General features: G+C 46.6%; 1 protein-coding gene across 4 annotated transcripts in view; it reads left to right on the top strand.

The window, feature by feature from the left end:
* The window catches only part of NRP2 (neuropilin 2), a 247,018-nt gene that overhangs the window by 180,297 nt on the left and 42,118 nt on the right, over positions 1-24,603 (top strand). For 3 of the 4 annotated variants that reach the window (XM_053366095.1, XM_053366078.1, XM_053366105.1), the window contains exons 14-15: positions 2,216-2,312; positions 12,303-12,347. In XM_053366095.1, the coding sequence (XP_053222070.1) occupies positions 2,216-2,312; positions 12,303-12,347 (142 nt within the window). The remainder of the gene's footprint in view (positions 1-2,215; positions 2,313-12,302; positions 12,348-24,603) is intronic. The other variant, XM_053366087.1, reaches the window with a different exon arrangement.

Genomic DNA, 24,603 nt, shown 5'->3' with positions numbered 1-24,603 from the left:
CGTCCTGCATGGTTGTCTGCCTGTACCACGCTCCTTCAGACATGTTATCCTCGCCACTTCCCCCTACTGCCTCCCGTTTACCCAGATTGTCTTTCTGTTCCTTGCACTGCTACTTGCCAGAAAATCCCGTAAAAACGCCAATTATCAGCTTGAGAATAAAGCATGGAAATTAAACCTGACAAGCGCATTTGCATACATTGCGGTGAGTTGCATAATTTAGCCAGGGCATGGAATTAATTTTGTTTCACTCTACCCCCACCCAGCTTCATGCCGAGTTTGCATTTCCACATACAGTACCAGAATTTGGATTTGTGTAGCATGGAGACGCGGGTGGCCCTGTGGTTAAACCACAGAGCCTAGGACTTGCCAATCAGAAGGTCGGCGGTTCGAATCCCCACAATGGGGTGAGCTCCCATTGCTCGGTCCCTGCTCCTGCCAACATAGCAGTTTGAAAGCACGTCAAAGTCCAAGTAGATAAATAGGTACCACTCCAGCGGGAAGGTAAACGGCGTTTCTGTGCACTGCTCTGGTTCGCCAGAAGCGGCTTAGTCATGCTGGCCACATGACCCGGAAGCTGTACGCCGGCTCCCTCGGCCAATAAAGCGAGATGAGCGCCGCAACCCCAGAGTCGGTCACAACTGGATCTAATGGTCAGGGGTCCCTTTACCTTTACCTAGCATGGAGTTCAAACAGCTCTGCTTCTTAGTAGTCAGTGAGAATTGCTAAGAGATGGCCCTGGCCCCAGGCAAGACATTCTAGGTCTGATTTGGCAACTGTCTGCCCTTGAAACTCATGCTTGTTTGCCAAAGGTCCATCCATTTAGTCCATAAGTGGGGACTGTGCAGGACCAGGTGGTCCTCAGCGTATTATTCTTGATCTCGGGGAAATGAAAGCTACAGCTGAGTAACAAAGCAGGCCATGCCAGGCTTCCCAGTGGGAGGAAGCTGCTCTTATCACTTATGTAGCCAGTGCCTCCTGCCACTGCCCAAAACGAAACAGAATTCAGCCCTAGGACTAATGTTATTGCACTCCCAAGTGACTTGGTTGGGAGAGGTACCGAGACAGAAGAGGAAAGGCAAGGCAAGATGGAACCCAAAGGCAAAAATAAATCAGAATAATCTGGCGTCATCTTCTTGTTGTTTAGTCGTTTAGTCGTGTCCGACTCTTCGTGACCCCGTGGACCAGAGCACGCCAGGCACTTCTTTCTTCCACTGCCTCCCGCAGTTTGGTCAGACTCATGCTGGTAGCTTCAAGAACACTGTCCAGCCATCTCGTCCTCTCTCGTCCCCTTCTCCTTGTGCCCCCCATCTTTCCCAACATCAGGGTCTTTTCCAGGGAGTCTTCTCTTCTTACGAGGTGGCCAAAGTATTGGAGCCTCAGCTTCAGGATCTGTCCTTCCAGTGAGCACTCAGGGCTGATTTCCTTCAAAATGGAGAGGTTTGATCTTCTTGCAGTCCATGGGACTCTCAAGAGTCTTCTCCAGCACCATAATTCAAAAGCATCAATTCTTCGGCGATCAGCCTTCTTTATGGTCCAGCTCTCACTTCCATACATCACTACTGGGAAAACCATAGCTTTTACTATATGGACCTTTGTTGGCAAGGTGATGTCTTTTTAAGATGCTGTCTAGGTTTGTCATTGCTTTTCTCCCAAGAAGCAGGCGTCTTTTAATTTCGTGACTGCGTCATCTTACCAAGCTTATATTCAAGGTTCACGTGCACTTGGCCGGCTCTTTGGTGCAAGACCAACAGGTGGGGCTGCTTGTGTATGGGAGGAAAGATGCAACGTGGAATTTTCAGCCATTATACATTATGTCCTCTATAAGTGTTGTGAGGGTAAGAAAGGGAAAGAGATGGTGACTAAGCATGTTGTAGACACCTAGTAACTGTTGAGTGTGCTTCTCAGACACTTGCAGGTCAAATCCAGAAGTAACTGGGAGTGGATCTTAAGACAGCTGGGCAACTAAACTGCTTTCCCCTTTTCAACTGCGGCTGTTTGGGGAGTGAAGGCAGAATAAGTTGTGGGTTTTTTGCAGAAAATATTGTATAAAGTGGTGCAACTTCCATTGTCACTTGGAAGCTGGCTGAATAAAGGCAAAAACTTTTCAAAGGGGATTCAGTATATTTTACCGTATATCCTTTAAAAAAAAAAAAGATTCAACAGCTGTTTGGACTGGAAGCATAACAATCACTGTTCTGTTTGTATTCACTCCTAGATTGTGTTCGAGGGAATTATAAGCAAAGGACATTTGGGTGAGATTGCCATCGATGATGTCCGGATAGGCACTGATACCTCCTTGGAGAACTGTATGGGTAAGTCAACATGCATCGCATCTATAGTGGTTTGATAGGAAGAAGCAAAAAAAAAATCATTTCTGTGCAGGAGGCTAGGCAAGTTTAAAAGGCAACCATCTGTACTGAGGCTCTTGCAATGGCATTTCTTGTTGCGCATAACCAGCATGGATGGCGCCAAGTGATGGGTGACGGTGCATGCAGCCATCAAGCCTACAGGTCATGGCACTTCTGTTATTGGGTTATATTCTTGTGGGTGCTCTATGTCATAGGTCCACTTCATACAAAGCAAAAGAGCTGTTGTGTGGAGGCTATTTTGGTGACTGCTGCACATGCCAAACCATTTGTATATGTACAGATTGACCACGGATGCGCACTGTTCTCTGTTATGGCAAATGCCAGCTGGAGTGTTTGGTGGAAGTATGGAGAGATCTGCACGGCAAGCTTCTCGCTTCAAATAACAGCCGCAACGCTGATGCAAATGCTTCCTTTTTTTGGGTGCCAATTTAAAAAAAAAAAATTACTGAGTTGCAAAATTTCTTTTAACAAAGAAATTCCAAGTGGTGTTCCTGCGGGCAGCCGGTTCACGCAAAGAAGCAGTTAGCTGTTCCTGTTCCTCTCCCCCAGTAAATACCATTGCAGGCCACGATAGCGATAACCCACAATTCACTCTCTCAACCAAAACTGGCAATCCTGGCTCCGGAGTGCAAAAACAGGAGCCTGGATTCCAACCAACATTGCCACTACCTGTGCAAAAACTGTTCATTCACACAAATGGCATATTGGGGGTAGAAACCACTGTTAGTGAGGAGATTTCATGGCTGAGCATTCCACATGAGGCTAGTGGCAGTGAAAGTTGCACATATAAGCCTTGTCTATATGTAGGGAAAGGGACGCGGGTGGCGCTGTGGGGTAAACCACAGAGCCTAGGACTTGCCAATCAGAAGGTTGGTGGTTTGAATTCCTGCAACGGGGTGAGCTCCCGTTGCTCGGTCCCTGCTCCTGCCAACCTAGCAGTTTGAAAGCACATCAAAGTGCAAGTAGGTCAATAGGTACTGCTCCAGCGGGAAGGTAAACGGCGTTTCCGTGCGCTGCTCTGGTTTGCCAGAAGTGGCTTAGTCATGCTGGCCACATGACCCGGAAGCTGTATGCTGGCTCCCTCGACCAGTAAAGCGAGATGAGTGCCGCAACCCCAGAGTCGGTCACGACTGGACCTCATGGTCAGGGGTCCCTTTACTTTATATGTAGGGAGGCTTTTGACTTCTCTTCTTATTTACATATGGTGTTCAGTCTCATGCAGTCCCCACCCCCCTGGCGATCTGATGCAGCCCATAAACAGAAAACCAGAAGTCTAACCAGGGTGGGCAGAGGTAGCAGTGGCACACCTTATCTACCCCCCCCAATATCTCTTTGGTCCTGGGTTCAAACCCACTTTGCGTGCAAGATACATATCACTGGCTTCCATTGCATCAGTAAGTAGAAGACAGCTGTGGGATAGAATAAATGGGAATAGCTTTTCCCGTAGCAAATAGCAACTGAATAGTTAATATGTGGGAAGCACTGTAGTGCAGCAGCGGCGAATAGACCACAAAGCAGCCGTCCTTGTTGGCAGTCACTTTTTCAAGTTGCTAAGCAGACAGAACCCCTGGCCTGCATTGTGGTAAGTTTCAGGAATTTGCTTAGCTTGTCCGTTCCTTCCCGAAGGAAGTCAGGGAGCAGGAGTGCCCAGGGAGCAGATATTGATGGTTTTGCTATCAACTCATTGAGAGAACATTGTGAGTCTCCGTGATGGCAGGCGATGGCCAGAGGAATAGATAGGGGGACACCAAGGAAAAACATACGAAAGGAAAAGCTCTTGAGACAGGGAAACAGCTGTCAGTTAGCATTACATGCTCAGAAAGGCTGATCAAATCACCACGAGCCTTTAATTAATAGGAATAATCAGTGAGGACGTCTTCGAGCATTATTAATAATAACAAAACAGTTTCCTGCACTGGACTGGAATTTATCAGTCTCTGAGCTGGGACAGCAGCCAGACTGGAAACTTTTATTGCAAGCATCAAGCAGTGATTTTATTTGAAATTGAATACCTCACAAATGAATTAAAATGTTGTCGCGAGAACGTTCCTATTCCTTTGCCGTCAGCCTGCCTTGTTCTTCTGCAGTTCCTTGTGTATATGGAGATGATCAGTGGCCGTAGCTTTTTATTTAAATATTACTTTTGTGTTCCTTCACTTCCCGCAAGCAGCTTAGGGTGATATGCTTGTGATTGTGCCAATTACCGTATTTTTCGCTCTATAAGACGCAACAGACCATAAGACGCACCTAGTTTTTGGAGAAGGAAAACAAGAAAAAAAATATTCTGAATCCCAGAAGCCAGAACAGCAAGAGGTATTGCTGCGCAGCGAAAGCAGTGATCCCTCTTACTGTTCTGGCTTCTGGGATAGCTGCGCAGCCTGCATTCGCTCCATAAGACGCGCACACATTTCCCCTTACTTTTTAGGAGGGAAAAAGTGAGTCTTATAGAGCAAAAAATACGGCATATCCTCGCAACAGCCCTGTGGTGAAGGCTAGACTGAACAGTGGGGACCAGCTCAAGGTCCACCAGGGAAGGCCAGCAATGAGGGAGGCTTTTTACCTGGGTATCTCTGAGCAAAGTCTGGTGCTCTGTTCACTGCAACACACCGGCCTCAGTTAACCAGTTCAACCACCACGATACCCATTACTATGGATTTTAACATTGCAGCAGCAGTCCTTTCTCTGCTGCTTCCAGGAGTCCATGGAAGGAAGGTTGGCTCCTCTTTTAAGTCTAGGAGAATTGCCATTGCTATACTTTGTACCTGTCTAATTACCATAAGCGGTGGCATTCTTCCCACTGACCTCAGAGGAATTGCTTCACACCCAAGACCTGCAGAGTGTTAGCAAGTCAATGAGCCAGACTGAAAGGCAGTGCAGTTCCTCTCCGGTGGAAGTTATAAACTGTGCAAATGGGCCCTCCCTTCCAGCACATTTCCAAAGCGAAGCAAGATAATTCCATCACAGTAACTCATTCTTTGCTCATCTAGGAAAAGCAGCTGCCAGGCTAGGTTTTAGATTTTGGCTCTTTGAACTCCGCTGGCTACTGTGGATCTTTAATTTGTTAAATGCTCCATATGTTAAAATATTATGTGTCTGCATTTGACAAATAGTTTTAATCTCTCTACTGCCCCACCACAACATGATGAATAAGATCACCCCACAATTTTACAGTATTTTCAAAGGAGAAAATATGAAATGTACAAAACGAATACCCAGTGCATATATTATTAAAGGTAAAGGGACCCCTGACCATTAGGTCCAGTCGTGACCGACTCTGGGGTTGCGGCGCTCATCTCGCTTTATTGGCCGAGGGAGCCGGCGTACAGCTTCCGGGTCATGTGGCCAGCATGACTAAGCCGCTTCTGGCAAACCAGAGTAGTGCACGGAAACGCCGTTTACCTTCCCGCTGGAGCGGTACCTATTTATCTACTTGCACTTTGATGTGCTTTTGAACTGCTAGGTGGGCAGGAGCAGGGACTGAGCAATGGGAGCTCACCCTGTCGCGGGGTTTTGAACCGCCGACCTTCTGATCTGCAAGTCCTAGGCTCTGTAGTTTAACCCACAGCGCCACCCGCGTCCCTGCATATATTATTAGGGGTGTCATATTTGGTAGAAAAGCAGCTACACAAACACACACATACATTTCTAATGGACAGAGGTGCTATTATTATTCCTGAAATAACTTGGTAGCAGAGCATATGTTTCACAAGGTCCCAGGTTCAGTTCCTGGCATCTCCCGTTAGAAGGATCACATAGGGAGTGCTGGGCAAGACCCTTGCTGATGCTGTCAGTCAGAGTAGACGGTACTAGGCTAGATGGACAAATAGTCTGATCTGCTAGAGGACAGCTCCCCGTGTTGCTATGAACCACAGCTTTTCAAGGCTTCACCTTGGGATCTGCTTCCATAATTTCCCAAGAACTAACTATGAACGTTGTGGAGCACATGAACAATACCTTTTCTTCACCAAATAATTGCAACTAGTTGCCGTATGTGATGAAAACCAAAGGTCCAAAACTCTGTTTCTTTAAGAAAACCCATCGTCTACCAGTCAAAACATAGGGTGATGATGATGATTTACCCCGCCCATCTGACTGGTTTGCCCCAGACATTCTGGGCAGCTTCCGGCATATATCGAGAGAACCAGTGTGGTGTAGTGGTTAAGAGCAGTGGACTCGTAATCTGGTGAACCGGGTTCGCTTCCCCGCTCCTCCACATGCAGCTGCTGGGTGACCTTGGGCCAGTCACACTTCTCTGAAGTCTCTCAGCCCCACTCACCTCACAGAATGTTTGTTGTGGGGGAGGAAGGGAAAGGAGATTGTTAGCCGCTTTTCATAGTAAAACATTAAACCTTAAAAAGCTTTCCTATACAGGGCTGCCTTCAGATGTTTCCTAAATGTTACATAATTACTCATCTCCTTAACATCTGATGGGAGAGCATTCCACAGGGTGGGCACCACTACCGAGAAGGCTCTCCACCTGGTTCTCAATAACATTAATTTAGGTGCTTATAGGCCAGGCATAGGCAAACTTGGCCCTCCGGATGAGACTACAATTCCCATCATCCCTGACCACTGGTCCTGTTAGCTAGGGATCATGGGAGTTGTAGGCCAGAAATATCAGGAGGGCCGAGCTTGCCTACGCCTATATAGGCTCTGCATTTTACTTGAATGGGATGTTTTCCTGTTTAGTTAAACCCATCTAGCAAGAACCCAAAAGGAGTTATTCCCCAATTTAAATCCCTCCTTCCCTGATTTCTGTGAAGGGCTGGTGCTAAGCACCCATCTCCATGGGTTCCAGTCTACATGGTGGCATTCCATACCTCCATGCCCGCTTTGGACTAGGTGGTTGACCCAGGAATCATCACTTTTCTGGCACACAACATGAAAACCGGGTTGGTTTGAGTGTGTCTCTGCTGCCCGAGAGAACTCAGCTCGCTCAATTCAGCTCCACCTGACTGCACATAACATCAGTGCACTAATGTAGGGACTGTATTAGAGGAAAAATTAGTTGGAAAATTACTGCTTATTTTCTTTTGTGCAGTTTCTGATATCTCTTACACCTTTATCTTGAATCATTTAATAAAATACCTTGAATTAGAATTCTGGAGTTGATTAAAGAGCTTTACGTATTCACAGTCTTGTCTGCGGCTGGCTGTTCTGTCTAATGCTACTTGGTTATTAGAAGAGTTGACTCAGTTCTGTTTCTTTGCCATGCGTCTGAATCCCCCTGTGTTCAGAGTAAGGGCATGTAACATGGGTGATTTCAGCTCTACCCGTGAGTAAATAACACAAAGAGCCTGTCTTATTTCACAAAGACGAAGCAACATACTTCTGAGGCTATTCTTTAATCTCTGGGCTTGCATTTAATCATTGGACCATTGCTGATTTTTTGGCTTGCTTTTACATTGGTAAGCCATTTGTGGAGGGGAAAGCAAGTATACTTGTTTTTTTAAAAAAAGAAAAAGAAGAAAAAGAAAGAGCATTCGGTTTCCAGGCAAGCTTGGCCCTTAAAAGTGCTCACTGTTGGAAATTAAACAAGAAACAAAATGCTTTAGTGCGGTTCTACACTTTATAGAGGGACGCGGGTGGCTCTGTCAGTTAAACCACAGAGCCTAGGACTTGCCGATCAGAAGGTTGGTGGTTCGAATCCCCGCAACGGGGTGAGCTCCCGTTGCTCGGTCCCTGCTCCTGCCAACCTAGCAGTTCAAAAGCACATCAAAGTGCAAGTAGATAAATAGGTACCACTCCGGCGGGAAGGTAAACGGCATTTCCGTGCGCTGTTCTGGTTCACCAGAAGTGGCTTAGTCATGCTGGCCACATGACCCGGAAGCTGTACGCCGGCTCCCTCGGCCAGTAAAGCAAGATGAGCGCCGCAACCCCAGAGTTGGCCACGACTGGACCTAATGGTCAGGGGTCCCTTTACCTTTACCTTTTAACACTTTATAGACCAAATACAGTAAACCACAGACATGTGTTCTTAGATATCTCTGTACACTTGCCTGGAAAATTAATTGTGTTAGGATTCCACCGAACACACAATGGCTATTTCATGATCTGGGCAAGTCATCCATCCCGTAGAAAAAAGCTAAGGTTGTGCTGGTATACAAGTTGCAAATTTTGTCTGCTGTGTGAAAAGCGAAACTATCTGAGGATCAAACAAGATGCGGCGGGAAATCTGTGAAGTGCAGCTTTTTTAAAATGCAAAAGCAGCCAGAGAGGTTTCAGATTGGGGTTGCAGCAGCTGAGGAGCAATAATTTAATCCTCTGCATCATGTTGTCTTCCTGATTTAAACTGCACCCACTTCCCTGTAGCTCCTGTTTGCCCCACACGGATGCTTGTCTCCAAAGTAGGGTTTTGAGAGCAGCTTCTTGGGTGGGTGGGTGGGAACTGAGCTCAAGTGTTTGACTGCGAAGCTGGTTCTTCTGATGAATCATTCAGGATATGAAATAATACCATAGGCAGAACTGTTCTGCGCATCTCCCCCCACTCTCAGGACTACAAAAAGGAAGCAACTGGAGTGGCACGCTACTGCTTCAAAATTGTCACCCAGAGAAGTAATCAAATTCCTTTTCAACTTGAGAAAAGGATCTAATAACTCACATTATTATTATTATTTTGTTCTTTTGACAAACCTGTCACTTGCATTCTGTGGAAGGGTGACTGTTTCAGAGCACTCCATTGAAACTGCACTGGAGCCAAGAGACTGCGTTCCCAGGCAGAATGCAGAAGGAAAATAATCATGGAATCGCAGAGCGCTGCTTCTCTGAGTATGCTTCTCTGGCCCGCTCCTTTGTAGCAGCTTGTTACTGCATAATAATAATAATAATAATAATAATAATAATAATAATAATAATAAATTTATTTGTACCCCGCCCATCTGGCTGGGTCTCCCCAGCCACTCTGGGCGGCTTCCAACAAAGATTAAAAATACATTAAAATGTCACACATTAAAAACTTCCCTGAATAGGGCTGCCTTCAGATGTCTTCTAAATTTCAGGTAGTTGTTTATCTCTTTGACATCTGCTGGGAGGGTGTTCCACAGGGAGGGCGCCACTACCGAGAAGGCCCTCTGCCTGGTTCCCTGTAGCTTTGCTTCTCGCAATGAGGGAACCGCCAGAAGGCCCTCGGCGCTGGACCTCAGCGTCTGGGCAGAACGATGGGGGTGGAGACGCTCCTTCAAGTATACTGGGCCGAGGCCATTTAGGGCTTTCAAAGTCAGCACCAACACTTTGAATTGTGTTCGGAAACTTACTGGGAGCCAATGTCGGTCTTTCAAGACCGGTGTTATGTGGTCTCAGCAACCGCCCCCAGTCACCAGTCTAGCTGCCGCATTCTGGATTAGTTGTAGTTTCTGAGTCACCTTCAAAGGTAGCCCCACGTAGAGCGCATTGCGGTAGTCCAAGCGGGAGATAAAATAAGAAACACAAAAAATTATCCATCTCTGTTTCAGTGGGCACCTGGCTTGTGCCAGGGCTTTGGGTGCCTAGCGAGGAGGCAGAAAAGGTAGCCCAAGGGGAGGCGTGGATTGGGGAGCTTCCCAGCTCCCGTCAGTCCCAGCCACATGGCCAGTGATCAGAGATGGTGGAAGTTGTAGTTCATCAACACCTGGATACCCACAGCTTCCCCATCACTAGTTTAGGTGGAGGAAACTTAAGTCCCTTTACCCATTTGCAAAACTGCAAAGCTTTTTATTTCGGTAAGGCAGAGGCAGTAAAGTGCTGACTCTTGCCAAGAGACCTGAAGAGGTCTTGACGAGGTTTCCTCTTTCTGGGATGCCAGCGATGTTCAGATCACGTGGTTCCTTTTGAGCAGCCTTGTAAAGTGGCACTGCAGCAAATGGTTGCCAACATCTTTCTGGCCTTTAAGAGTTGTAGGCTGCCTGCAAAATTCAGCAGGGAAAGCTTTTGCTGCCATTGCTGCCCTGGGCTAAGGAACAGCTTTATCGCATTAATTTCTGCTTGCAACAAAGCTTTTAAAAGCAAAGAAGACCCGACTGGGGAGGGGAGGAATCACCCACCATAATCCTTGTAATATAATATCAGAGGTAAATGCTTGAGGCAGTTTAAGAGTGAGTCAGAATGTCCATGAAAAAATATAAACCCATTTTAAGGAGGATGATGATGATTATTTATCATTTCTACTCCGCTTCTCTGGCCCGTTTCTTTCTAGCAGCTTGTTACTGCTTGATAATAATAATAATAATAATAATAATAATAATAATAATAATAATAATAATTTATTATTTGTACCCCGCCCATCTGGCTGGGTTTCCCCAGCCACTCTGTGTGGCCTTCCACAGAACATTAAAAACAGAATAAAACTTCAAACATTAAAAACTTCCCTAAACAGGGCTGCCTTCAGATGTTTTCTAAAAGTCAGATGGTTGTTTATTTCCTTGACATCAGATGGGAGGGTGTTCCACAGGGAGGGTGCCACCACCGAGAAGGCCCTCTGCCTGTTTCCCTGTAACCTCACTTCTCACAGTGAGGGAACTGCCAGAAGGCCCTCGGAGCTGGACCTCAGTGTCTGGGCTGAACAATGGGACGCTCCCTCAGGTATACGGCGGCTTGATATCCTCCCATTTGGAAGACTGTTCCTTTGAGCTCAGTTCCCCTTCTACTGGTCTAATGCATCCCAAACCAGCCAATCTTGTGGTCGGATAGCATGGTATGCTATTCACACTTTTGAAAAAAGTACGTTTAAACTGGCCAGCTTAATCTGGGGAGAGGAAAAAAGCAGCTGCGGAATCATGTTCTGGAACACACTCCTGATCTGGATTGGGCTCCTGAGCCAATTTCCTGCTGAAAAACGCTGCTCCTTTTCGTCCCTAGGCCTGTTATTTGCAGCCAACAGCATCTGCAGGATCAAAGCAGCGTGGAGGAAGGAGAGGGTTTTCGGCAGCGGACGTACATTGCAGACCAGCGCTGTGTACCTGATTTTTTCTCTAAAATGAAATTGGCCAGCAAGCATACTTTCTTAAAAGCATGAGTAACATAGCAATGTTGCTTGGCTCTTAGTCAGACGCTGGGATGACCACTCTCCTATTTGACTATGAAACATGTTAGCGTCAGGCACCACAGACCATGTGAAATTCAGGGCAAGAGGAGGGGAGAATTCATGCCACCTAAGGGCTCATGCATCTGCGGAAGCTGCTAATATTATACATAAAAATCTCTTTCCAAACATCTCTCAGCTTGACTCCAGAAGGGGATATGTGTTCTCTCTTGTACATAGGGAATGAATGCTTGGACACTTTGATCTCATGATGTCTCTAGAACAGGGGTCAGCAACCTTTTTCAGCCATGGGCCGGTTCACCGTCCCTCAGACCTTGTGGGGGGCCAGACTATATTTTGAAAAAAATAAGAATAAATGAACGAATTCCTATGCCCCACAAATAACCCAGAGACGCATTTTAAATAAAAGCACACCTTCTACTCATGTAAAAACACCAAGCAGGCCCCATAAACAATCCAGAGATGCATTTTAAATCAAAGGACACATTCTCCTCATGTAAAAACACGCTGATTCCTGGACCACCTGCGGGCCAGATTTAGAAGGCGATTGGGCCGCATCCAGACCCCGGGCCTTAGGTTGCCTACCCCTGCTCTAGAAGAAAAATGTTAAGTCAGGCTATAATCCTAAAGACACTTACTATTAGGGGTAAGGACCATTGCACCCAGTGTGACTTACTTCCAAGTCAACACACATAGGATTGCTTTGTTAGAGAAATGACTTCCAGCAGAGTTCTTAAGTTCAGGGGGGGATAATCAGTTAAAACGGCAATTTGGGGGAAGCTGCACAAAGAGGCTCTTGTAGGTCTGAGCTCTCTGCATTGCTGCCAGGCTCACATGTCGCTAAGGCCGTTTTGGGGAATCTCTCATCTGTTGTCTTGGAGATCAGACTAAAGTTCAACTCTCCTGTTTCTTTACAGAACCCATCGCAGCTTTCCCCGGAGAACACACATTTGAAATCTCAGGTAAAACTGCATTTCTTTTAGCAGTTTCTTTCTTGCTGCATGGTTTTTTTTTATTTTAGTTTTTAAAAATTAATGTGTGTGTGTGTGTGCAAAAGAAAGAAACAGAAAAACTAACACAAGACCTGCTGCTATGCAAGATGTTCACATTTGCATCATCCCTTAACACCAGCAGGTGGCACTAGACTAGGTACAGTCTGCAGACAAGGGGGCTAAAAGTAGCTTGGCTGTTATTTGCCCCATAAAACACAGAATAGTTTTTCTCCCGCTTTTATTGAATCAGTTGCCTGAAAGCTCACGGAAGATTTTCCCAAATGAAAACCTGCTCCAAGTTTTCACGTCAGTTGCAGGTGCCCCCAAATGAATTTCAAATAGGTGTACTTAATTGATGCATAAGTTGTGCTTCTCTTTAGTGCAAACTCTGCATTTTGGCTCCCAGGGGGAACTGGAAGAAATTCAGGTGCCCTTTCTTTCACCTGGGTCAATATCCTTTGCTGCTCAGTATGTGAACCTTGATACACATTTTTAGTTTTGTTTTTTCAAAAAGTGCGCCTCTTAAGCCTTTAACTGCAGTGTGACAGGCTGAAGTTCCACAGGTGCATTTTTTCTCCACTGTATCTACTTCCAGATACAGTATTTCTGCTTGTCACCTGGATGTTAATGGCAAAGGCACCCTGTGAGAGGTGTTTGCAGACTGCACAGTCTGAGAGCTGTCCTGCGCTGGAGTTGCCTTTATCTCCATCTGACACAGACTAGAGAGGTGAAATAATAATAATAATAATAATAATAATAATAATAATAATAATAATATTTATATCCCGCCCTCCCCAGCCGAAGCCGGGCTCAGGGCGGCTAACAACAATAAAATAATACAACATTCTAAAATCATTTCATTATGAAATTAATTCAAATCAAATTGATGGCAACCATTGGGCTAGAGTTCTGTGAAGATTGCCAAAGGAGGGGGTCAGATTGTGCCTCAGTCAAAGGCCTGGTGGAACAGCTCTGTCTTGCAGGCCTTGCGGAAAGATGTCAAGTCCCGCAGGGCCCTAGTCTCTTGTGACAGAGCATTCCACCAGATCGGAGCCACAGCCGAAAAAGCCCTGGCTCTAGTTGAGGCCAGCCTAACCTCTCTGTGGCCTGGGACCTTCAAGATGTTTTTATTTGAAGACCATAAGTTCCTCTGTGGGACATACCAGGAGAGGCGGTCCCGTAGGTACGAGGGTCCTAGGCCATATAGGGCTTTAAAGGTTAAAACCAGCACCTTAAACCTGATTCTGTACTCCACTGGGAGCCAGTGCAGCTGGTATAGCACCGGGTGAATGTGATCTCGCAGTGAGGACCCCATAAGGAGTCTCGCTGCAGCATTCTGCACCCACTGGAGTTTCTGGGTCAGTCTCAAGGGCAGCCCCCCACTTCTTGTCTGCCTAGATCAGAAGTGTTGCAACAGATCCCTGGATCTTCCAGGTGTGCCCCCTGCAGCCCGGTCAAAAGCCTTTCACAAACCAACTTTAGAAGGACACCTGAAAGCTTTAGATCGTGGTCTTAACTCATCAGCTTCACTCAGATGTAATAAAATGGAGGCCAAGTGGTAACAGGGATAAATGTGGCTACAGATAAACCCCTGTTCCTCTGCAGCGCCTAGGGAAGAGCAGTGAAGCTTTAAGATGTGGGGCTGGGGGAATGGACAGCAACCGCAGGGAGGCTTAACCCCCAAATCAGTGGCGAATTAGAAGTGCAATGAGGTGGCAATGATTAATATTTAGCACAGAGAGGTTTTGCATTCCAGCCAAAAAGTGGCAAGGCAGGAGCTGCGGTGGGGCTTTTAGGGACAGCAGCAGCAGGATGGGGAGGGGACTGGATCACAGGAGCAACTGTCACCCTGAGTTTGAAGGCTGACATTTAGTAAGAGAGAAGCAGGGTGAAATTGTGCATTTAATAGCTTAATTCTGGCCTGGAGAAAAGAAAATGGGATGCCTGGAGTTGATAAAACCTTCAGAGGGAAACAAAAGGAGAGAGGGATTCGGAGAGACCGTCCTCTTCATTAAACTTGTTTCTGAGTCAGTGGAGATGCTGTGGTGTGGGGAAAGGAGCATGGCGGCTCCAGAGATTTTTCATTTCGTTTCATTGTGTAACTCTCTTTTCACCTGTGGGATGGTGAAAACCCCGGCGCAGCAAAAAGGCAGGGAGCGTCCGCCTCCAAGAGCTTTCTGCTTCTATTAAATCATTTCCTTTTTATTTATCATTGGATAGACTGCTCTTCCTGGAGCAATCTCTCAAGCCATTGCTGACGCATCGCCAAAGCGGCTGGCTTTGACTTCCAGAAGAGATGCCTTCTCAGTGGGTGGGAGAAGGTGTTTTCTCTTTGAAAAGTAGTTTGTAAAGTCATCTGGCATTGAACACGGAGAGGCAGTGCATCTGTTGTGGCCAAGGGTGAAAGGTGCACAGACATCCATAAACCTCTGCTTTGATCTGAAAGTTAATGCTTTCAAGTTCCATAGCAACCTAGTCATGATTATTTTTATACTTAGATTTTGCTGGCTCATTTATTATTTTCCTAAAAGGAAGCAGACCCAATGGTTCAACCCCATGTTTTTGCCACTGTTGACGTGATGGTGACACTCTTGGGCTCTGGCCATGCTTTTGGCATTCCCATGGGCTTCTGGCTGGTCACAGTGAGAACTAATGGGCTCTTGGCCTGATCCAGCAGGCTCTTCTTCTGTTCGTACATTGCAAAGATGTTACATGGGCGTTGCAAGCAAATCTGTAAGCGCTAATAGGAATTCCCTTAAGCCTTCATTCATGAATGGCAGATCATTAAACTTGGCTTTCATATAGTAACTGGAGTCGTCATCTGCATAATTTGTTGTTGTTGTTTAGTCGTTTAGTCGTGTCCGACTCTTCGTGACCCCATGGACCAGAGCACACCAGGCACTCCTGTCTTCCACTGCCTCCCTCAGTTTGGTCAAACTCATGCTGGTAGCTTCGAGAACACTGTCCAACCATCTCGTCCTCTGTCGTCCCCTTCTCCTTGTGCCCTCCATCTTTCCCAACATCAGGGTCTTTTCCAGGGAGTCTTCTCTTCTCATGAGGTGGCCAAAGTATTGGAGCCTCAGCTTCAGGATCTGTCCTTCCAGTGAGCACTCAGGGCTGATTTCCTTCAGAATGGATAGGTTTGATCTTCTTGCAGTCCATGGGACTCTCAAGAGTCTCCTCCAGCACCATAATTCAAAAGCATCAATTCTTCTTTATGGTCCAGCTCTCACTTCCATACATCACTACTGGGAAAACCATAGCTTTAACTATATGGACCTTTGTTGGCAAGGTGATCATCTGCATAATATGATTGGCCAAATCCCGCTGTATTTGTCCACCATCTGTGATCTCAGGTCTTTCTATGCTTGCTGTACTTGTGCTAGGCTAGGAATCTCTTTCTGTCCTTCCACGGCTTTTTACATTAGCATATTACTATTATTATTTCAATTTATATACTGCCCTTTATCAGTGGGAATCAGGCAGAGGAATCAGTGGGAGGAGGCAGAGATGGACCAGAGAGTGAATGGCAGCCCTGCTACATATGAATGGCAGCTCGGCTTTAAAAAGCCAAATATTTTATTTGTAAGGGTTCTGGCATTTTGTTTGGTTTTAATGCGAGAAGTCAGAGCGGAGGTTCCCTGGTACAGAAGTCAGGCCGTGAACACACCAGTGAATCCATCTTCATTCAAAGTATGCTCAGGATGAAGCAAAGCATGCTGGGCTCTCAGCAGAGCACCTCTTTGAGGGCAGTGCTTGCTCAAGTCCTGGGCATATTTGTTCAGAGCTATTAATAAACCATAGGATATTACTTTAGGCATGCTCCCTTCTCACTTCAGTTGGAGGAGACAGAAATGGCGGTCTGAGGTCCAATTCTGTCACATTTTCAAAAGACAGAAGGACAGCCATGTTCTGATGGAGAATTTGGGATCCACATTTTAATCTGTGATTGCAGAAACACCCAGCTATGATTCTGGCCTAGATCTCGCTGGTTGACTACTGTCTCAGCTATGCCCTTTCAGCTGATGTTTCACAAGCAGAAATGTTCTTCTGTGGTGGGTGGGAATCCTTCTACACGACAAACAAAACCAGACATCTAGATGCGGGTGGCACTGTGGGTTAAACCACAGAGTCTAGGACTTGCTGATCCCAAGGTCGGCGGTTCGAATCCCCGCGACGGGGTGAGCTCCTGTTGTTCGGTCCCTGCTCCTGCCAACCTAGCAGTTCGAAAGCATGTCAAAGTGCAAGTAGATAAATAGGTACCGCTCCGGCGGGAAGGTAAACAGCGTTTCCATGCGCTGCTCTGGTTCGCCAGAAGCGGCTTAGTCATGCTGGCCACATGACCCGGAAGCTGTACGCCGGCTCCCTCGACCAGTAAAGCGAGATGACTGGACCTAATGGTCAGGGGTCCCTTTACCTTTACCTTTTTATGCCTAGTAGAAGTGTTCTAATCCAGCCTTCTCCTTGATGTGCTAGTTTCCTATGTGCAGAGATTCTTTTCATATGGGGGAATAGTCAGTCATGCAGCCTGAGGGCTCATCCGGACTTCGGCTTGTCCTGTGGCTTTCCCCTGGGAAAACCCAACCTTTACTGCTGATTTGGATCAAACATCAATTGGGTTTTGGGTGGATTGATATTTGCTCTGATTTGGTGCATGAAGAGTGGGGTTTCCTGGGGATAGTGCCTGGGCAAACAGAAAATTGCTCAAACCTAGAGAGCATGAACCCTGAATTGGTACACACAGATTTATCCTCACAGTGAGAACTCTGAATGCCAGGCAGCCTTGTATAAATTAAATGCTTCGTTGAACGCTCCTTACCTTCTTCACAAAAAGTAAGGCAAATGCAAATTGCTAGTTACCCTTGAAAATGAAAACAAAAGCAAAGCCCCATGTTTACTGGAAGCAGAGTTTAGAAACACCAGCCTAAAAGTAATTTTGTTGAACATATGAGATTGTATGGCCTGAGGGGTGGATTTTATGAGACGGCTTGGATGTGCTTTCATTCTGCTGTGTTTTCATATATGAGGCACCCTAACCTGACAGAAGCCCAGGCACAGCTGTATTCCACATCAGCACAGCTCTGAGCGATTCGCAGGCCCCCGTGCAAGTTGCAACTGAAGGACGTGGGATGACTTCCACAGGCCATTTTTGTGTCAGAAAAGATCGTGTAAACGTTTTGATGGGACTAAGCAGGACTGCCAGGTTGCAGCCCAGAGATTTCCTCTTGCGCTTTGAAAGTTTGCCAGGGAATCGGGAGACAAGGTAGTTGTGGTCCCTCCCCATACCTCAAGAGTTCTCTCCTCCCAGACCTTCACTGTGTGTCCTTTCCAGACTAGTTGAAGCAGGATCCCACATGCACTGCTCAGTAGAAACAAATGGAAGAAGTTCTAACTGCCAGGTATTCACTGGGATATTTGAGGCTGGTTGGGGGAATCCTCAAGGTAGCAGCAGCCAGGGATTTTCAGCTCAATAAACTTTTTGGATAGGCACTAGGAGTAGGGGATTCCCCCCTTCCGCTGTGTTGTCCCCAAATGTACTCCAAAGGGTTGGGGAAACCACAGAACAATGTGGCTTAGTTTTGACAGCGAAACTGGGTTTTCCACCAAGCATTCCCCCAACAGAAATCTACAGTTGTTTTCAAATACAGCCGTACCTTGGAAGTCGAACGGAATCCGTTCCGGAAGTCCGTTTGACTTCCAAAACGTTCGGAAACCAAAGCGCGGCTTCTGATTGGCTGCAGGAAGCTCCTGCAACCAATCAGAAGCTTGTGGAAGCCCCATCAGACGTTCGGGTTCCAAAAGAAAGTTCGTGAACTGGAACAATCACTTCCAGGTTTGCGGCGTTCGGGAGCCAAAACGTCCCAAGTTTCAAGGTGTTCGGGATCCAAGCTACGACTGTACCTGTTTATCATTTTTTGGTCTTTGCATGTTTTGATGTTTGCCTAAATAGGTGTACCCCTATAAAGCATAAGTTATAAAGTGGCCCTAAGGGCAGAACTATATATTACCAAAACAAAAAACAACAACCCACCCCTATCCAACTACAGCGGTACCTTGGTTTATAAACTTAATCCGTTCCAGAAGTCCGTTCTTAAACCAAAGCATTCTTAAACCAAGGCGTGCTTTACCATAGAAGCGGGGGACTCAGTTTACAAATGGAAAACACCCAAGGCAAAGTTCACAAACCAAAACACCTACTTCCGGGTTTGCAGCATTCTTAATCCAAGTTGTTCATAAACTAAGCTGTTCTTAAACCAAGGTACCACTGTACTTAAAACAGTTGCCAATATTTTTCCCACTCAACACTAGGGATGTTAAAAGATCAACCCCTTGTTGTTGTTGTTCTGTTACTTTGGTTTCAGCCTGTAAGAGAAGGGCCTGTTACCTTTAGGAAACATACACAAGGAGCCGTAGCTGAGCCCAGGCCAGCAATCCATCTCCCCTGGCCGCTTGTTAAAGCACTTCACCTGTTATGTTTCCTAGCCCTGCTACTTGAGACCCTTCTACTGAGCATTCCCCTGCTCACATAGTTGGCTATTTCTGATCAAGGGAGGGAAATGCTTAACATATTGATCATTAGGATGTAGGGGAGCGGGGAGGGTCGTGGACGAGGGAGAACGTGACATAGGTTGGCCATTTTCAGCATTGATTCTGACATGCGGCTTCTCCCAAAGGGACTCCGAGTGGCAGAGCGGCCGAAGCTCCTTGCAAGCTGCTGTCACCCAGAGTTTGTAGCACAAAGCAGGATGGACCATTGGTTTAAGGCAGGTCTTGGTACGTGTATCCTAAATGTGATGGAATCTGCAGTGTTAGGTCGGAAGGAAATGGGCAACTATTTTTAGCAGTAGGATAGTGTGACAAAGTCTGTTGGCCCCAAACTGGCTTTATCACGCTATAGAAAATGATGAGAGGAAAAAGAATTAGGGCACATTGGGGTCTCATGTACCATATCTACATGTATATACCCTGTGGCATCCGTTTATATGTTACAAGAGATGACTATGTACCGTATTTTTCGCTCTATAGGACACACCAGACCACAAGACGCACCTAGTTTTTGGAGGAGGAAAACAAGAAAAAAAATATTCTGAATCTCAGAAGCCAGAACCGCAAGAGGGATCACTGCACAATGAAAGCAGCAATCCCTCTTGCTATTCTGGCTTCTGGGATAGCTGCGCAGCCTGCATTCACTCCATAAGACGCACACACATTTCCTCTTACTTTTTAGGAGGGAAAAAGTGAGTCTTATAGAGCAAAAAATACGGTATATGTACTTGCACCCGACTGCATGCTGAAAAAGGGACAGAGAGAAAGGAAGTCACAGGCACACCTGAAACCACCCGAAGCAACTTTAGCAGCTAGACACCGAATATTAGGGTCCATCATTGGCTGCAGCTGATTCATCAGAACCATGATTTAATGATGGGGAAGGTGGGGTTGTAGTATGATCAGTACCACCAAAATTCTAGGATGATACATCCCTTTTGAAATGGTTGTCTTGGAGGGTAGGATCACAGTACCAGGGCCCAAGGAAACTGAAAGAAGCTTGGAAAGTCTGTTAAGCAAGGAAACGGGTGCATTTATGAAATAAAAACATTAGCCTGTGACCCAGGTGATGCCCTGGAAATGCATTTTTATTTATAGACTTCATTCCCCAGAAAGCAGTGTTGCACAAATACTGATCCCTGGTCCACTATGCGAGAAAAAGTATGGATTCTTTTCCACCCCATAAGGAACTTAAGTCTCCTTGGTTCCGTTCTGTCCGGAGATCCCACAAAACATTAAAATATCCCATTCTTTGTACAGGTCTAGAATACCTCGCCCCACCCCCCAGTGGAGGTTTCCCCAAACCCAAGACCCACTTGAACTTTTTTTTTCCAGCTAATTGAGTCTAGATATGCACATGTTTTCCGCGGACCTGAATATAGTTCAGTCATGACTTGCTGTGGGTTAAACCACTGAGCCTAGGACTTGTCGATCAGAAGGTCGGCGGTTCGAATCCCCTGAACGGGATGAGCTCCCGTTGCTCGGTCCCTGCTCCTGCCAACCTAGCAGTTTGAAAGCATGCCAATGCAAGTAGATAAATAGGTACCGCTCCAGCAGGAAGGCAAACACCGTTTCCATGTGCTGCTCTGGTTCGCCAGAAGCTGCTTAGTCATGCTGGCCACATGACCCGGAAGCTGTACGCTGGCTCCCTTGGCCAATAAAGCGAGATGAGTGCCGCAACCCCAGAGTCGGCCACGACTGGACCTAATGGTCAGGGGTCCATTTACCTTTACCTTATGCACATGTTTTCCATGGACCTGAATATAGTTCAGTCATGATTCTCATTTTCTGACTTCTACCCACGCTGAAGGCAAGAGAAAGCGAAAGAGCATCCTTTTCCAGCAAGGTTTAATCATTTATAATAGAATAGAAGGAAGAAAGGTCATCCTTGAGCCAGGAAGGACCCACAGAGTCGATTCCACCTCCCCCTTGGCATAGGGTTGCATTGCTCTCTCTGAGAATTCAGACCTTGAAGTGCCAGTGACTTGGCTACAAGAGGTTGGTGATTAAACTGCCATTTGTGTTTTTCATTCCTGGGCTGCCTGGGTGGCACAGCAGGGAGATCAACTGGAGATATTTACATCATTTGTCACTTTGCCGGACAGTTTGTACTTGTTCATCCTCCCTAAGGAGATAGGCAGCGTTATTACTCCAGTGTTGTTTTATGGCCACCTTTGTTAATGTTTCTTTTCTTGAAACAAGACAGAACTTTCCACTATAAAATGAACCAAAAGTTCATTTGGGGGAGGAAGCAAGGAATGCAGAGAAGGTGGGTGTGAATCAGGCTAATCGGAAGTCCTCTGAATTAATGCGGGTGGTGCTGTGAGTTAAACCACAGAGCCTAGGGCTTGCTGATCAGAAGGTCAGTGGTTTGAATCCCCACAAACGGGATGAGCTCCCGTTGCTCGGCCCCTGCTCCTGCCAACCTAGCAGTTCAAAAGCACATCAAAGTGCAAGTAGATAAATAGGTACCGCTCTGGCGGGAAGGTAAATGGCATTTCTGTGCGCTGCTCTGGTTCGCCAGAAGTGGCTTAGTCATGCTGGCCACATGACCCGGAAGCTGTACGCCGGCTCCCTCGGCCAATAAAGTGAGATGAGCGCTGCAACCCCAGAGTCGGTCACAACTGGACCTAATGGTCAGGGGTCCCTTTACCTTTACCTAGTGAGGAGAAAACATTCTGCATATGGTTAGAACAGTTCTCTTTCACCATTTGTCCCATTACCTTTACCTCTCCTACAACCCCCAGTGCATAGACTGGCTCTGAATTTGGCTCCCTCCGCCATCTTAACCCCCATTGATGGGATGGGAGTTGCAACCAGTAAAATGTACTTAGCACTCCATCGTGGCCAGACTACCCCCACATATTTAAGGTCAGGAGATTTCCTTGTTGCCTTCCCTGTGGCTTGGCTCAGTTGTGTCATGACCCTGACTTTAGGCAGTTGCCAGAGCACGGGCTCAGGAGGGCCTACAGACTCCCGTGACATGACTCCAGAGGCAACAGGGCACATGGCCCTGAGATGGAGCCAGAACCACGGAAGGCGGCACAATCTGGATCACACGTACTCTCAGGAGTCACTCCCTTCACCCCCCGAGGCCCTCGCAGTCTACACTCCCCATCTGGCATGGAGTCATCTGGAGCAGTTTGCTCTGCAGAGTCTACCCTCCTTCACTGACTGTGACCTGAATTTGGTCGATTGATTTTTTGAGATGCGGTGATCTGCCTTGGGAACTGGGAGTTAGACAGCTTTTGATGTTTGCAGCTCCATATTCTAAGCCCGCACCCCTCACAATATCAATTTTAAAAGCAAAGCAAGCTTCTTATTAGTACATTTAGTGAGTGAGTATGAGTGCCAGCGGCAGATTGTAGAGCCTCTTCGCCGAAATAGCTGGAATGGCATCAAGCATTCTGCTTCTTAATCCTATCAGTTGACGAAGAATGAAGACAGGCAGGAACAGAACCTCCTCTCCCTCTCCTAAACTTTTCTTTATTTTATTTTGAGGGGAGAGGACCCTGCAAGCTGATACCTGCCAGAGAGGGTCTTAATATTCAAGGCTCTCTAGTTATGTCTGGAACAGGCTCTGAGCAAGGTTTGCCGCACGTTCTCACTCTGGGTCACTCCAGTCGGCCGCTGAGGGGGTCGTCTCTGGTGGAGAGCGAGAAGAAAGGTCACCTTTCCATTACCCTCTCCAATAAACGGCCTCTCTGTGGAGATGGGAGGTCATTGCTGATGGCTTAGATAGTGGCTTCTAGCTTGCGTGCGCCAGAAGGGGATTTCACGTATGTGCTACAAATCGAATCTTTCTTGCTGCTCCATTACAAATCCCTCAGTGGCTGCTTTTTTTTTTTCTGTTTCTGGAGGAGCACGTGTTCTGGAGTATAGTTTTAAACTTAATTTGGGGGCCCGGCATTTGAGACAACTGAACCAGAACCCACTGAGCAGATAGACCACATTGAAAAGAATTACTTAACTGCACGGAAGGCAACTTGCTGGTGTTGTACAACATAATCCTAACGCATGCTTACTCAGAAGCGAGTTCCCCTATGTTCAGTGGCGCTTACTCCCGGGTAACGGTGCATAGGAGAAACAGCTTTTTTTTTTTAAGAGTTTGTTTCAGTAGGGTTGTTTGCGGGAAACTTCTCTTTTCTGGGTTTATAGCCATGCACAGCCCTCCCTGTTTTATTGCCCCCCTCGTAAAATTCAGAGCATGTATAGAATGCACGCACATTTGGTTTCCCTGCAGCAGTCATTGCCGTTGCTGGATTGAGGAGGAAACAGGAGCCCTGCTTGCAGAAGCCCAGCAACTAGCCATGGAAGGGAATGCTCAATTTTGCGCATCCCTTCCATGATTAGAGAGAGTGAATGTGGGCTGCCCAGTGACCCACCTGCTCAGAGAGAGTGACCCAGTTGTGGAGTCCTCTTAGATTCAGAAGGTCCTTTGGACCCAAGGCAATATAATCTTGACTTCATATCTCTAATTATTATTATTATTATTATTATTATTATTATTATTATTATTATTATTATTTCATACCCCACCCATCTGGCTGGGTTTCCCCAGCCACTCTGGGCGGCTTCCAACAAAACACTAAAATACAATAACCTATTAAACATTAAAAGCTTCCCTAAACAGGGCTGCCTTCAGATGTCTTCTAAAAGTTTGGTAGTTGTTTTTCTCTTTGACATCTGGTGGGAGGGCATTCCACAGGGAGGGCGCCACTACCGAGAAGGCCCTCTGCCTGGTTCCCTGTAGCTTTGCTTCTCACAGTGAAGGAACCACCAGAAGGCCCTGGGTGCTGGACCTCAGTGTCCAGTCAAAAAGATGGAGGTGGAGATGCTCCTTCAGGTACACTGGACCGAGGCCGTTTAGGGCTTTAAAGGTCAGCACCAACACTTTGAATTGTGCTGGGAAACGTACTCTTACCTTCACCCTTAAATGAATACGCTCAAAGGTAGAGAAACGGTTTCCCCACCATGATAGATGCACTCCCATGGGCAAGGGGGTCTGGATGGGGACTTGTGGGGCTTCCCAGCACCAACGCTAGGCATGTTTTCCTTGCATCTTTACATTCCATGCAAAATATAGTGTCTGAAGCATGCAGCTTTCTGAATAACTCAATATGGCCAAGGGGATGGAGTAACTGCCCTGTGAGGAGAGAGGCTACAACATTTGGGGGTTTTTTTAGTCTAGAGAAAAGGAGATGTGATGGTGTGAGCAGAGTGGATAGAGAAGATTTTCTCTCTCATACTGTTGGAACTTGGAAGATTCGGGGCAGGCAAAGGAAAGTCCTCCTTCACATAGTGCATAATAATAATAATAATAATAATAATAATAATAATAATAATAATATATTATTTATACCCCATCCATCTGGCTGAGTTTCCCCAGCCACTCTGGGCGGCTCCCAATCAAGTGTTAAAAACCGTACAGCGTTAACTATTAAAAACTTCCCTAAACAGGGCTGCCTTCAGAGGTCTTTTAAAGATAGGATAGCTGCTTATTTCCTTCACATCTGAAGGGAGGGCGTTCCACAGGGCGGGCGCCACTACCGAGAAGGCCCTCTGCCTGGTTCCCTGTAACCTCACTTCTTGCAATGAGGGAACCGCCAGAAGGCCCTCGGCGCTGGATCTCAGTGTCCGGGCTGAACAATGGGGGTGGAGATGCTCCTTCAGGTATACA

The sequence above is a fragment of the Podarcis raffonei genome, chromosome 1, assembly GCF_027172205.1.
Source record: "Podarcis raffonei isolate rPodRaf1 chromosome 1, rPodRaf1.pri, whole genome shotgun sequence".
In the NCBI taxonomy this organism is placed as follows: Eukaryota; Metazoa; Chordata; class Lepidosauria; order Squamata; family Lacertidae; genus Podarcis; species Podarcis raffonei.
This window is presented reverse-complemented; position numbering and strand designations above follow the sequence as displayed.